The sequence below is a fragment of the Oreochromis aureus genome, linkage group 14 (genome assembly GCF_013358895.1).
Source record: "Oreochromis aureus strain Israel breed Guangdong linkage group 14, ZZ_aureus, whole genome shotgun sequence".
Taxonomy (NCBI): domain Eukaryota; kingdom Metazoa; phylum Chordata; class Actinopteri; order Cichliformes; family Cichlidae; genus Oreochromis; species Oreochromis aureus.
Window position 1 is genome coordinate 32,698,887 of NC_052955.1, and position 14,166 is coordinate 32,713,052.

Below are 14,166 nucleotides of genomic sequence, written 5' to 3' on the forward strand. Positions count from 1 at the left end.
ATACCAGTAAAGATGGGTACTTTTCCTTATTTTGGTCAACGGTTCACTAAACAATGATAAAAATATGATTATTGCAAATCATTGTGACCAAGTCAACATAAAAAGGTTCTGGCATGTCAAAAAAGTCACAGTCACAAAACACAAAAGCAAAAAAGTCCTTTATTCATTTGATAGCGCTGCTTCCATTGAAGCATCCGTTTGCCTTCCAGTTCACAAATGTCATTAAGTAATACAAATGAGGGCAGCTTCTTTGAATGGGTGCACGGCATGTGAGCCGTGGATGTGTGCGAAAAGCTTGTGTAGAACACATTTACGCCTCAGCATAGAAAACATGCATGCGTACAGTCACTTTTCACATGTCACACGAGCTGTAAGCACACCGAGGGAGAGGAAATCAGTTCGTCTGACATTTCCGGGGTGACAGCTCAGAGAAAGTCAGGGGAAATAATTAACAGGCAGTGTAGTGTGGAGTTTTCTGGAAACACAAAATGAACAAAGAAACCCTCACTGGTCAGACACACTCTGGTATGAATTCTTCCATATCAAATGTCTAAAGTGGCAAACCGTAAGCAGAAACCATTACTGTCTCATCATGAGAGACTCGCATTACCAGCTCTTCCGTGAAACTTCAACGCCAGGTTGGACTGACCTTTTTTCCCTCTCACCTGAGGGAGAAGAGAAAGCTGCAAATCTACTGGTGGTCATATTTCAGCTAATGGCAGTGGCTCAGTGAAAGGCAGGAAGAAGCAAAAGTGAAACATCGGGTGCATACGTTTTTGTGGAATGGCATTTTTTTGTAGTTTTGTTTCAGCACAGTACTAGAGTGGATTTTAAACCATCAATGTGATTAAAGTGCAGATTTCCAGCTACAATTCAAGGGGTTTAATACAAGTATTGCATTAACTGTTTAGGAATTACAGCTGCTTTTATACACAGTTCTCCATTTCCAAAGGCTCAAACGTAACTGGACAATTGACTTAAAAAGCAGGGTTATGGCAGATGATGTTGTTTGATGACTAATTAAAAGGAAAAAAAAGTTAGGAGTGAACAAATTCAACAATCTGAACCAGCAACACCAAAAGGCCTGAAAGAACCAGAAGACAACTTAAGTTCATGTTGAATTGTTTCCATGATTAAGCAAAACAACTTCACAACATCTAATCAAGTCAAGGGCACTCCTGAGGAGTTTTGTGTACGAAGAGACATCTTCATGAATGGAAATACAGGTTTTCAACAAGCCACTGGTTATGCTCAACTACAAAGTCAGACTGGACATCATCTAAAAGAGCCTGCAGAGTTCTGAAAAAAATTCTACGGACAGATTAAACCAGGATGAACGTCCAAGATTAACAGCTCACCACATATGAAAAACATGGTGGAGGCAGCGTTATGGTATTGGCATGTATGGCTTGAGAGTGAAACTGGGCGACTCATCATTATAGCTCATGTGACTGCTGACAGAAGCAGCAGGATGAACTATGACGTGTACAGAGCTGTACTCTCTGCCCAGACAAATACCGAAGAACTGATGGGACCGTGCAAACGGATGATGAGCCAAAGCAAACCGCAAAGGCAACTCAAGAAATCCTAAAGGCAAAGAAATGGGATGTTCTTGAAAGGCAGAGCATCTCAAAGGAGGAAATACAGCATTGGGTGATCTCCATGAGTTCTAGACTTTAAGAAGTCATTGACTGCAAAGGATTTTATCCAAGTATTACAAAAAAACAATCATTACATTCAGATACAATATATACCTTGAATTAAAGCTGAAAGTCTGCACTTCAAGAGTGGTGCAGTGATTAGCACTGTCGCCTCACAGCAAAAAGGTCCTGGTTTCAAATCCAGTCTGTGGCCTTTCTGTGTGTGCATGTTCTTCCAGTATCTGTGTGGGTTCCCTCTGGATACTCTGTCTTCCTCCCACAGTTTAAAGGTTAACTGGTTTTTTTTTTTTTTTTTTTAATTGCCTGTAGATGTGAAAGAGTCTGTGTGTCAGCCCTGCAATAGACTGAATTTGCATCCAGGGTGTAATGCACCTCTTGACCTATGACAGCTAGGATTGGCTCCAGCCCAACCGCAACCCTGAATTTGATAAGTGACAGAAAATGATCCACTGTGGTGGTGTACAAACTTACGGCAAAGAAGGTGGCAAATTTATTAAAAATTTGTCATTTCCCAAAAACATATGGAATCACCTCTACCAACAAACCACTGGTAATAATTATTATCCAAACTGGACTGATTATCAGCAGTGAAGAGGAAAAGGGAATCCTGAAACTCAGTTCACATCCATGTATTTAACACATATAAAGCAGGAATAAATTAAAGTAAGCAAAGTATCATTTAGTATGCACTACATAAAATAAAGACCACAGTATTTAATCTGGATCCACAGCCTAGGGAGTCGCTATTGCCACTAGAAATAACTTGCTGCCTGTAAAGCGAGCTGGGAAAATTGGAGAAATTCCACTTTTCCATCCTTGAAGGAGAAACTATTAGTGCAACATGTTCAACTGGAACGATAAGAGGGAGGTTTGACTTTGGATTCTGAAATTATTTATCAGTGGAAAGTGGAGAAAAGCAGATTTAGAATAAAACAAAACAAAACCTGACCATGATCTAATCTCTGTGGCATCTGAATAATTATTAGTGCGCCACAGTGAGTCACAGCAGATCATTTCTGAGCAGACCTACAGGACATCCAGGAAGTGCAGTCTCAACACAAATGTTCAGAAACAACAAAATACTTTTTTTAAAAAATAAATAACGTGCAATGCTACTCGATGTGTGTTTAGATAATCCATAACCTCCATGCCAAGTACATTCAAAGTCCTACGGCTGAAGCTCCACGTGTCTGCTGAATCAAGCAAAGACACTCTACTGGCTTCGAGATGGAGGAAAGATATGTAACAGAGTCTAGACACAAGGATACTGTAGGTCAAATTCTAAGAGGGCTTTACATATCACATCATCGCAACGTAACTAAAAATTAACTACAAAGTTTCCTCCAGGACAGTTTCCTACTGAATGACTGATGTCCTTGTTCAGCTGATTAAAAGAACTCACTGTATGTTTTAACACAATCTTTCATTTTTTCCGTTTTTCCCACTCAAGTGTTTTCTAACCAAAACACTTTTAAAGAGGACATATTATTCTCTTCATTACTTTCTGGCATACATGTACTGTTACGTGACCAGAGCTTCACGTCTTGTTTTTTTTTCTTCCTATTCTTGCCTTTGTATGATGTCACTGAGATGCTCATCTCAGACACACAGCTGTAGCTGTCAGATGTTTTGTTTACGAGGGGCAGCCAGTCAGAAGAAAGCTGGCGTAAAGAGGGCGGAGCTAAAAGAGTCTGGTTTATACAGGGAGTGACTTGAAGGGTTGCGCCAAAGCTTAGCGTAAAGGATAACATTGGGGTTTCAGACAAATATAAAACTGTTTTTTAAACGTATTAGTCAGAATTACCAGGAAAATTTACTTCTGTTAGGTAACACACTCTTTGTCTGCAATATTTATCCCAATCATGCTCACACGCGGAGGTTGTTAAGATAATACAGCAGGGCCACGATAGGGAATATGTAATAAATTAAAAACAATAAACTTAAATAGCCGTAAATAATTAGAATTAAGATATCTACATTAAATAAGTTATCACATAATAAAGTTATCAGAACTCATTAAAAAAAACAAAAAAAAAAACAAGGTGAATTGGCCTTTCATTGTTGTAATGGCCTAGTTGACTAATATTGGCATCCCGGCAAGTACCATGGCTTTCACAGGTATCAGTGCCAAATGTGGCTAAATGATTTATGTCAGATGAAAAGAGAAACATATCAGCTTGTTATTCAAAGTTTTATCAGCCAAGAATTTCCTGCTATTGTTGATCTTTAAAAAAAAGGGAAAAAAAGGGCTGGAGCCATTAGAAAAGCTGTTTAATGTAGTTTTGTAACCTAGGATCAAAATGAATCCGTGAAAACAACAAAAACCTTCATTTTGCATCTTAATTAGAAAAGTGTCAGACATGGCTGAGACAATGGCTGCTCTGAAATCCTCCACACACAATTCATTGAAATGACTCCCAGATGTGTGTGTGTCATCTTTGACTTCAAACATTGTGTACCAGGTCCAGTCTGTTCTTCACTCTTGTTTCTCACACCATCAAAAATCCTTTCAACTCACAGGAAACTTAGAAACTCATATCCATGCTCTCCTTACATTACATTACTTACTGTATTCCTGTCTTCAGGAATGCAACACTACAAAGGCTATAGAAAGTCCATTATCTATTTTTACAATCAGCTCAATGATTTATGGGCTCATTTCTTCTCTTTCTTTCTTTCAAAACCCATTATTTCTTGATTTTTTTCAAAGATGCTCTATAAATACAGTTATTCTAAAACTTTCTACAATACATTTTCCATCAAGTCAGGTTTTGTGTGCTGTAAATTGCAGTATCAAAGGGCTTTGCAGGCTGAGATCAGGAGAGCAATAAAAAAGATTTAGGGAAATAAAGTGGACAGGAATGTGCCAGTATCCTTGTGTCTAAACTAGATGCGTCCAAAGAAAATCCACAAATTCAGAGTTATTACAACAGCAACAAAAAGCTTAAAAATAACATCACACTTCAATCAAGTGAAGGCCCTTTTCTGGGTCATAGAGGACAAACAGTGGATTCAGTTACATTCAGGTGCACGTTGCCTGACTTTTCCCCAGTTTCTGCCTCTACCTACTGCCTGTTTGACTACTGATGTATCTGTGACACTTTCAGATGATCCAGTCTATTCTAGGCCTGCTTGGTGGCTGCACTCAGATAGTATAAAATGCTATTTTCCACGTGACTTCATTTTAAAATTCAACATTTCAAGAAGCCATGGAGGAGCTGATTCTCCTTGGAGTAAATCTGTGTCTATGACCCTCACTTCAGTCTCACTGCTGCCTGCTAAGCTAGTCAGAGGGCTTCTTGCAGTTTTCTTTGGCTAGTCTGAGTCTGGACAGGATGTGTTTTTTAGGGAATTTTAGAGTGGTGCACCCAAACTGGCTCACGCCTCCGGTATCTCCTGGAAGTTTTTCCCGTCTCTGGACCCAGCTGCGCCAGCCGGGTTTCCAACAGTAAACGCTGTCGTAAAAGCGTGAGCCGTTTTCCCCTCCCAGCACATAAATCCTTCTTTTCCACCTGGCCACACCCCCTGCTGCAATCCGCCGAGGCAACCCCGGAAAAACGACGGGGCTTGGAGCTCGGTCACTTCCACCACCCGCTCCCCCTCGCTGCTCTGCACTGACCAGCACCCCTCCCCCAGTCACCTCCCTCTCCACTCCTGACCCTCTGCCTTCTCTGAAAAACAGCACACGGCCTGTAGCGTCTAATGTCTCCAGGTTGGTGTAGTTTCCATCCAGGAACTTGGTGGTATCCCTCATGTATCCCCCGATGGCGCACACTCCACCTCGCACTGCTACTCCTCCAGCGAGGCAGGTGGCACCTGAATCTAGTGCCACACGTGTCCAGCAGTCTGTCAGGGTGTGATAAATAAACACGCCTGAGTGGACCACAGCTCGGTTCTGTTCAAGTGTGGTTCCACCCAGGAGGTAAAGTCTTCCACGTAGTGCTGCACAGGCAAAGGCGCGCAGGGGGAGCGGTAGCCGAGGCCCAGCACTCCACTGAAGTGTGGTCAGGTCCAGAGTCTCACTGGAGTCCAGGAGAGCTGAGCGGTTGCTGCCACCCAAAGCATAAAGTGACTCTCCACATCCAAGGAGGCCTAGCATGGCCCGGGGCTGGACCATCGAAGGCTGCTCTATCCAGCGGTCCAACACAGCATCGTATTCATGCACGGCTGCAGACACAGAGCCGGTCCGCAGGATCCCACCAGCTACAAAAAGCCTGTCGCCCACAGCTGTGCAGCCAGGACTGACAAGTGAGCCGAGTGGTGCTAGCTTCTCCCACTTCCCTGTCCGAGGATCAAAGCAGTCCACCGTGTAGTCTCTTGCAGCTAAATACTCATCTTCCCGAGGCGTCAGGTCCACACAGACAATCTTTTTCTCAAACATTCCCTCTCGTGGTCTCAGAGGCCCGCCGAGGCCTTCTCCTGCTGCTGCTGGCCCCAGTTCTTGGCTCAGTCTTCGGCTTTCTTCCTGGGACAACAGCCCAGGCCGCAGGTGGTGAAGCAGCGCCGGCATGTGAGCGTAGCGATCCAAAGGCTGGTGCTCTGCCCAGCGGCGTGCCGCGTCATATACCTCCGCCTCAGAGTCCACGCCCAGACGGTCAGAGCTCAGAAGACTGCCTAAGGTGCCGTGGTCGAGCAGGAGGAAGTCTTTCTGGCGGGCCACCCGGGGAAAGTGCTGGGCTACCAGTCGCAGGGAGGCACGCAGCAGGAGCTGGTCATGGTGAGAGCGAGCCAGAGAGTACATCCCCAGGCAGTTGTCCACTGAGAGGTGCTCAAAAAGAAACCTGAAGCATTTAAAGTGAGAAAAGAAGAAGAAAATCAAAGAAAAATTTAAGAAAAGAAAAAGGGAATGACACAAGATGATTTAATTTTCATCTTCATCTGGAAAACAGATGCTGTTTTATTTTAATCTACAATCTAAAGTCAAAGTAAAAAAGTAGCCACCTGAACTTTAACATCTAATTACCGAGGATATTAATTTTACCTGGAGCACAGGTCCTGGAGGGGCATGACCTGAAGCCGGTTGGCAGCCACAAACAGATCCTCAGCTGTATCCAGAGAGAGCCCAGCCTCCCCAGTGTACACAAACTGGATGATGGTTTCCATGACAGATGGCGTCACTTCCTCCAGCCGGATCTCTGTGAGGCGAGACTCCACCAGCGGGCTGGTGAACATGGCCCGAAAGTACGGACTCACGGCTGCTAAAAGGACTCTGATGGGAAAGAGAAATCGAGGGAGAGTCAAAAGAAAAGAAGAAGTAGATGAGTGAGAAATTAAAATGAACACTATGCCATTCCAGCTTCTGGAATTAAAAAACTATAAGGTGTGTATATTTTTTTTTTTGATTGTGATCATTATTGACCTAAAGGAATAGAAAATATGGACAAATAATTTTTTCATTGTATTTTTCTTGGTGAGGCAGTCAAAGGGTTAAGAGACGACTCTCATGAGGAGTTTCACATGGGTTCATTCGGAGAAACTGCAGTGACCTTACATCTAAGACAGAGGTGTTAAACATAAAGCCGGGGGCCAGAATCAGCCTGGGAAAGATTCCAATCCGGTCCACTGGAAGGTTTAGGAAAGGAGACCATAAATTTCTGGACTTTTAAATTTATTTTAACAGGTTTTGCAGCTCTTCCTGCTTATAAAGAACCCTCCCCCCCAAATGACCGTTCACTCTACACCAACGTAATTAAGTAATAAATAAACAATTAAGAAAATTTCCTGTCACTGTAGAGATTTCTGTTTTATACAATGGATCCACACATGCACACAAAACATAAATAAATAAATAAATTCCTTAATAAAACACTTTCCTGTTGTATAATTACAGGACAGTTTTAAATTACTCTTATTTTTCTTACGTTGCGATATCTCAGGGATTAAACTGTATTTACACTTCTGTCCACTGACTGAAAGGGGAGTTTCTGGTCCAGCCCACTAAAGCTCAGAGTGAGTTGTATGTGGCCGACAGTGTAAAATGAGTTTGACATCCCCGATCTAACAGGACAAATGCCTCCCAAATACAAGCTTTAAAATTTTCAGGCTTGAACTGTTTTCTTTTCTTTTTTCATCACACACCCTGGTGCTCTTATTCAGAATATAGCAAAGGATGACTCATCTGGTAAGTTCCTATATTCCACTTCTTTGTAAACCTGTGTGTCAATGGAAAATTGTACTTAGTAGTCAGTATAAGCTTTTAATGATATAAGTTTGCATATGATAGAATACTGTATGTTGACCTTTTGATGACTTAGACTGTTGTCCACTACAAGACTGTTTTATAAATTCTTTCTCACAGCGATAATAGCTGAACAAGCAGGAAGAGGAGAGCTGGACACTTTTATCTGCGCTCTCTAACAAGAAGAGGGGCCGCGTCCTTCTGAATCTCACAACACACACACACATACACCTGAACCACTCTTATCTTCACTCCCTACGCACTAACATTCCTCTGCCTATGAAGAGACGTATTCACTGTTGTATTGCTTTGTATATAAATAAAGACCAGAGCGGTAACGGAGCGCGCATCACAGGGCCCCCACTCTGTTGTGAGCGTTCTGTGACCGCCCTTGTATACAAGTGAAAACCACAGCGTCTGTGTGTGTTTCTACCCTTAGACTCTTAGCTGAAGAAGTGTCTTTAGAATAAATCTCTTGACACTGTGCCTTTACAGTTTTTGTAGCACTGAACTTTCCACTGCACGTCTTTCAATGGCGCGTTTCTGCGCTTCAACCCTACTGTAAGAACTATTCTTCTGAACAGACCATTTACCTAAGGACAAGCTGCCCTGTCTTTCCTTACATATCACTCTAAACCACAGGTATCAGTGCTAACAAATGCATGGAGATGACAGATGGGAAATTTTCATGCAGAACTACACATTATAACATATGGCTGAAAGTGGGTTTTATCTTCTTCTGCCCTTGAGGCAATGGTGGTTGTGATTGCTTTGGAAAGCACAAAAATATTGGGAAATGACACTGCTGTGAATCACACTGGAATTTCAAACATAATGCAGATGTGACTTTTGTTTCTTTTTCTAGTGTGCCAGATGAGCTGCGTTAGTAAAAGACTGTTCTCAGCTCATCAGTAGATGAGCACCAACGCACACTCTTTCAAAGTCACTTGCATCATTACACAAAATAACAATCAGCCAGACCTGCTCATAGCTCTCCTTTTCAGAGGCTCAAAATTAATTGGAAAATTGACAAGAAGCTTCAGAGACTGGTTCTCTTGCTATTCCACAGCAAATTAAGGCGATAAAAGAGCTGTAGATGTTCACTTTAATACAAAGTTTCAAAGATATGTCAATCCAAATCAAGGAGGCTATCATGACGTGCACAGAGCTACACTCCCTTCTCAGATTCAGACAAATTCCGCAAGCATGAATGGACAAAGCTTCGAACTGCAAATAGATAATGACCCAAAGCATACTAAAAAGACAACCCAAGAGTTTCTTGAGGCAAAAAAAATGTGAGATTATTCAATGGCCAAGTCAGTCACTTAATCCTAACTCAACAGAACAGCTTTTTAGTTACTAAATACAAAACTGAATGCAGAGAGACCCACAAACACTTCACTGGAGGAAACAACATTTGGTGACATCCATGGGTTCTAAATGGCATCTCATCTCAATACCTCTGAGCCTCTGAAAACTACTGAAAATTGTTACAAAAATGGCAGAGAACAGGTCTCACCTTAAACTGCTCCTTAATTTTCCAATTAAAGCTAAAACTCTGCACTCCAATTAAACTGATTACTTGTAAATTGAGGACTTTACAGTCAGGTATAGTCAGCCGTGTTTTTGAGTTTACTTAACAGAAAAAAAAAGAAAAAAGAATAGTCAAGTCAAGTGGCTTTATTGTCACTTCAACCATGTGCAGTGGTACACTACACAGTGAAGACAACGCTCCTCTGATATTGCTCTCATAAATACACATTGATAGTGTGTAATTACTACAAAAACTTAGAATTACTCGATTGTAAATACACAAGGGCAGGCACTGGTTTGTGGAAACCACCATGTTGCATCATCACCTTGAATACAGCGGTCGAGATGCACTGTTCTGCCTAATCATGTTTTATGAATGAGGCTAAAGATGGGCCACATACGCAGTATGTCAACGGTGGAGAAGAGAAGTCATGCTGTGGAGGCAAACTGTACTTCATGTCTGCACCTTCAGACTTAAGATATGAAGGATATTATATCGGTTTTATCATCTGAGATAGGATCCTGTTCACCAAAGAAACAAACACACAAGGAAAGAGACAACACGACCGGCATCTTAATAAAATTTCATCCTCTTCATTCTCACTTCAAGCCTCATCTCCTGCACTGAAGTTAGTGCTCCAACACAGGAAAACCTGCATAAACATGCTTATTTATTCCCAATATTGATCAATAATTACTTATTGTCAGGGGATTAGACCAGGGGTAGGCAACCTTTCTGATGATGAGTGCCATCTAAAATTTCCGCATTAGTCAATGTGCCATATGATTGCATTAGCAATAACGCTCTATATTAACAGTTACACACTATATAGAACAACTTTATAGAATTATATTTGTTCACAGATGTTGGCAGCTATCAACGAATAGTTATCAGCTATTTTGAAACAAAAAAAAAAAAAAAAAGACACTTTTTATTCATAACAAGAACTCCATAACAGCAAATGAACTGTACAACAGAAAATACAAATGCTATTTATGGTCTCAACAATGATAAGAAAAATAAACTGGGCCAATATGGTATGTTTGTTAATACAGAGATACACATGTTAATGTGATCTCTGGTCTCCCACTCAGAAACACAGGTCTCCGAAGGTCCAGCATTCAGACGGTTACCTGAGGACACTCTTCATGTGAGAGAAAATATGCTCTCACAGATATGTAGAGCCAAATACTGTCAATAATGCCTCTGCAATGTTCTGAAGACAGTTAAACTTGTCAGGTAGTGATGTCCAGCAGGTGAAAATGCAAGCTCCATGAACATGCACAGCTATGGATTCCAGCTGCGTTCGTAGTTCTGCAAACTTTGACCCCACAGAGTTGAGGTTTTCAGTTCAATCAGCTGCATTTCGATGTCGCATTAACTGGCATTAACTCAGCCAGTTAATGTGAGACAAATCCAGCTGCTCATTAAAGCTTTCTGGTTTGATCAGAAAAGAAAACATTGGTCCATACACCTGAAAGTCCCGAAAACGCATTGTGAATTCTGTCTCGAGTCTACGGATGTATCCATGTATTTCCGTGGTGCTGATGCTGCGCTGAGCGGAGAGCTCTGGAAGCATTTGAAGTGTTGGAATGTGGAAATTTCAACACCGCATGAAAAAACTGCCAGCTAGTAACGTCCCTCTCACCAGTAGGCTACGTTATTTTTAGCCAATTACAAGTTGAATCTGGTAGTTGGAGTTGTTAGCTAAGATACCGTCATTAAGAAGCAGCACAACTAATGTGTGTACGCGAGCTAATTTGCGATGTGCACCGCTGGCCCGCCCATTTATTTTTTAATGCACCTTCTCAGATTAATTCACTGCTTGTCGTGCCCAGGGTTGGACTGGGACAAAAAAATCGGCCCAGGCATTTTGACTAGAGACCGGCCCACCAGGTATTATAGGAAAAGCCATAAAGCCGTTGAATGAAAACAGACGCTGTTGTTACAGTGATGTACACTGTCTTGTTGGTATATGTATGATTTCTATACATTTTACATCAGATAAAAACTTTGATTGTAGGATTCAGATAATTATTTATTAAAAGCGAGACATTTTAAATGAGAATAAGAAAGAAAAGTATTTCTTTGTGCCCCCCTTTCCCTGTTAATGCCCTACCTGGCCCCCTGGCAACACTTTGCTAGACCCGCCCCTGCACAGTTACCAGCTGTCAGCTACATAGAAAAGGATCCTGGTGTTATTTGTCTCTCAGAAACAGTTCATAACTTCCCTTCAACTCATCCATGTCACCTAAAAGGTAAACCCTGTTTCTCCATCACCTGTTCAGCTCTGATGATTCAGTAAGGACATCTCCTGGTTTCATCTTCATGTTTCCCTCTCACCACATATCAAAACCTATATCATGACCAGCAGCTTTTACAGCTGTGGCTCCAACAAACATCAGCTGATACTAGAAATTAAAAATGAATAAATTCTAACAACAGCTGATCAAGCTTAAACGTGCTGCTGTTGTTTAGCGCGACATCCGCTGGTTTCCTCTTTCTGGCGCAAAGTGGGCGATAAATAAACAAGAGAGACGGGACTTGCATCAGAAAAGCCGATCAGCTGATCATTGATCAGTTTCATGATTGAAGTAGCAACAGGAGAAGGAGGGGAGAGAATGAGAGAAGAAGAGGCAGCTGACAGCGTAAAGACACAGAATAACTCCAGCTTTGTGTCTTTTTTCCATTCTAGCTGAAGTACAGGATAAACTGTGTTCTTTTTCAGCTCAATACGAAATGTGTAATATTTTCTCTGAATACAGGACGATTCCGTTTTTTACGGGACGGTTGGCAACTCTACTAACTAAACTTATGAATAAAATAAAGTTCACTATCAGTAACATCATAGCACCCACGCAGCTGTATAGAAACTCCGTCATGCTAGCTAGTACGCAGTACGAGTTATTGTAACTGACTGTAAAAAGTCAGCACAACGAAAATAAACTACACCTAAACTTGGTTTATATCTGACCCAGATAGACTGCAGGTCATAACTTCTTACCTGAAGTTCAGTTCACCTGACACTCGGACCAGCGGCCGCCTCGGGTCTCTCCTCCTCCTGCCTCCCCTTTCCTTCATCCACCTGCTGGCCTCTGTGGAAACTCCGCGATAGCCACCACCAAACAACTGACTTATTTTTACAAATCGGCCAGCATCTGGCCAACCTACCACCTTTCATTGTTTACACTGTTACAAAAAAAAAAAAATCAAAAAAAAAAAAAAATCATCGGCCCATAAAAACGAAAAATCACCAGTATGCCCGATGGCCAGTCCAGCTATGGTTGTGCCATCAGTTAACCCTTCGTGTGCCAGCTGTTTCACGCGTGCCCAGGGTTTCCCTTGCGTTTCCATACCCTGTAACATATGACAATCATACCTGTGACACATGAACTTCTTTCCTTCAACAAGGAGGGTAACATCACACAACTGCTGAGCATCCAGGAGTTGCTTCAGTCCTGAAACACAGAGAAGAAAGAGGTGGGAGGAATGAGAGAGCGGGAACAGAAGGTGAGATCAGCCCAATGTAGGGCAGGAATAGAGAAACCCCAGCCTTGTCATTTTCTAATGTCCCACCATGTGTTATGTAGTCCCCCAGCGGGGTGGTGCTGTCATCGGGGAAGTCCTCCTCCTCTGAGTCACTGTCTGACAGAGGCTCCCCTCCGCCCCCGTCTCCGTCCTGCCATGGCTGGGGACGCCAGGTGACTGTGCCCCCCCGCACAGCATTCATCTGAAGGTGTGGGCACAAGCAGAGAATTATACACATGGATTATGCATTTAACATCAGCAAACACAGAACAGGCTGATCTTTATGCATCCAAGGACCATCATTATACCCAGAGACTGTGAACACACATGGCCCAGATAGCACCTACCTCCAAAACACTGGCAGAAAAAGGTATGCTTTCCTAGCCAAACATTATGAGAGTATTGCAATACAGTGCATGTTAAGAAACTCGTTGATTTTAATATCCCATGTATGATACTTGCAATAAAAGGTGGAGTTTTAAAAATTCCAAAGCACACTGCTCATAGTGGCTGTGATTGGGGTTTTTTAGCTTTCATTTACCTTTGCTCTTCTTCTCGTTTCCACCGTGAAAGCTGGTTGGGTCTCACTTTCAGCAGGAACTGGTGAGGCAGTTTGGAGCAGACCGACTGTATCCAAGTACCTCGTTTATTGTTAAAAACTTGGAAGCATTTGGTTGTCTTGGTCCTCCGGACTCAGCTGAAACGCTTGTCCCGGCCTGCGGTGAAGAGGCGTCAGGCTACTCGCTGCTCATCCAGCCCTGTGTACACCATCACCAACTGGAGGTACAAACTAGCTTAAAAAAAGAAAAAAATCTCCTCCTGTGCAAACGAGTCTCGTCGTTACACACATCAGTCCACCATGGCAGTGTGCACACACACTCAGCTCGGTGGTTAGCCGGTAAAGACTGCTGCTTTTAGGGCTCACGGAGCTGAAAATTGTGACCGAGTTCAGCTCCTATCGGCCGCACTTGTCGTCTCTGAACCGGATTACCGCAACGGTAAACTTCCGTTCATCTGATTGGCTGACCTTTGCCCCGTGACGATTGTTTGGGGAGGATGAGCCGTTTCCTGTTACTGGATTAAAAAAAAAAAAAAAAAAAAAAAATCCTGGTCCTCTTCTGTGACAAAGTTGCGTTAAATAACTACTTATTTAAAATTGCGTTCTAAATGTAATTATTTACAAAAAATTATTTGGTTTCTAGCTGCGGTAACACTGGTTTCCGTATTCATGCTACATTCATGGAAGATACGGACTTTTTTAAAAG

The 14,166-nt window shown here is 42.3% G+C and overlaps 1 protein-coding gene across 1 annotated transcript; it reads right to left on the reverse strand.

The window, feature by feature from the left end:
• Positions 1–141: 141 nt before the first annotated feature.
• Positions 142–13,905, reverse strand: si:dkey-260j18.2 (uncharacterized protein LOC325231 homolog). The gene is made up of 5 exons (XM_031741559.2): positions 13,443–13,905; positions 12,950–13,103; positions 12,753–12,831; positions 6,643–6,870; positions 142–6,442 (listed from the first exon to the last, which is right to left on the reverse strand). The coding sequence occupies exons 2-5, from the start codon at positions 13,101–13,103 to the stop codon at positions 4,945–4,947; spliced, it is 1,959 nt and encodes a 652-aa protein (XP_031597419.1). The 5' UTR covers positions 13,443–13,905; the 3' UTR covers positions 142–4,944.
• Between the last annotated feature and the right edge of the window lie 261 nt (positions 13,906–14,166).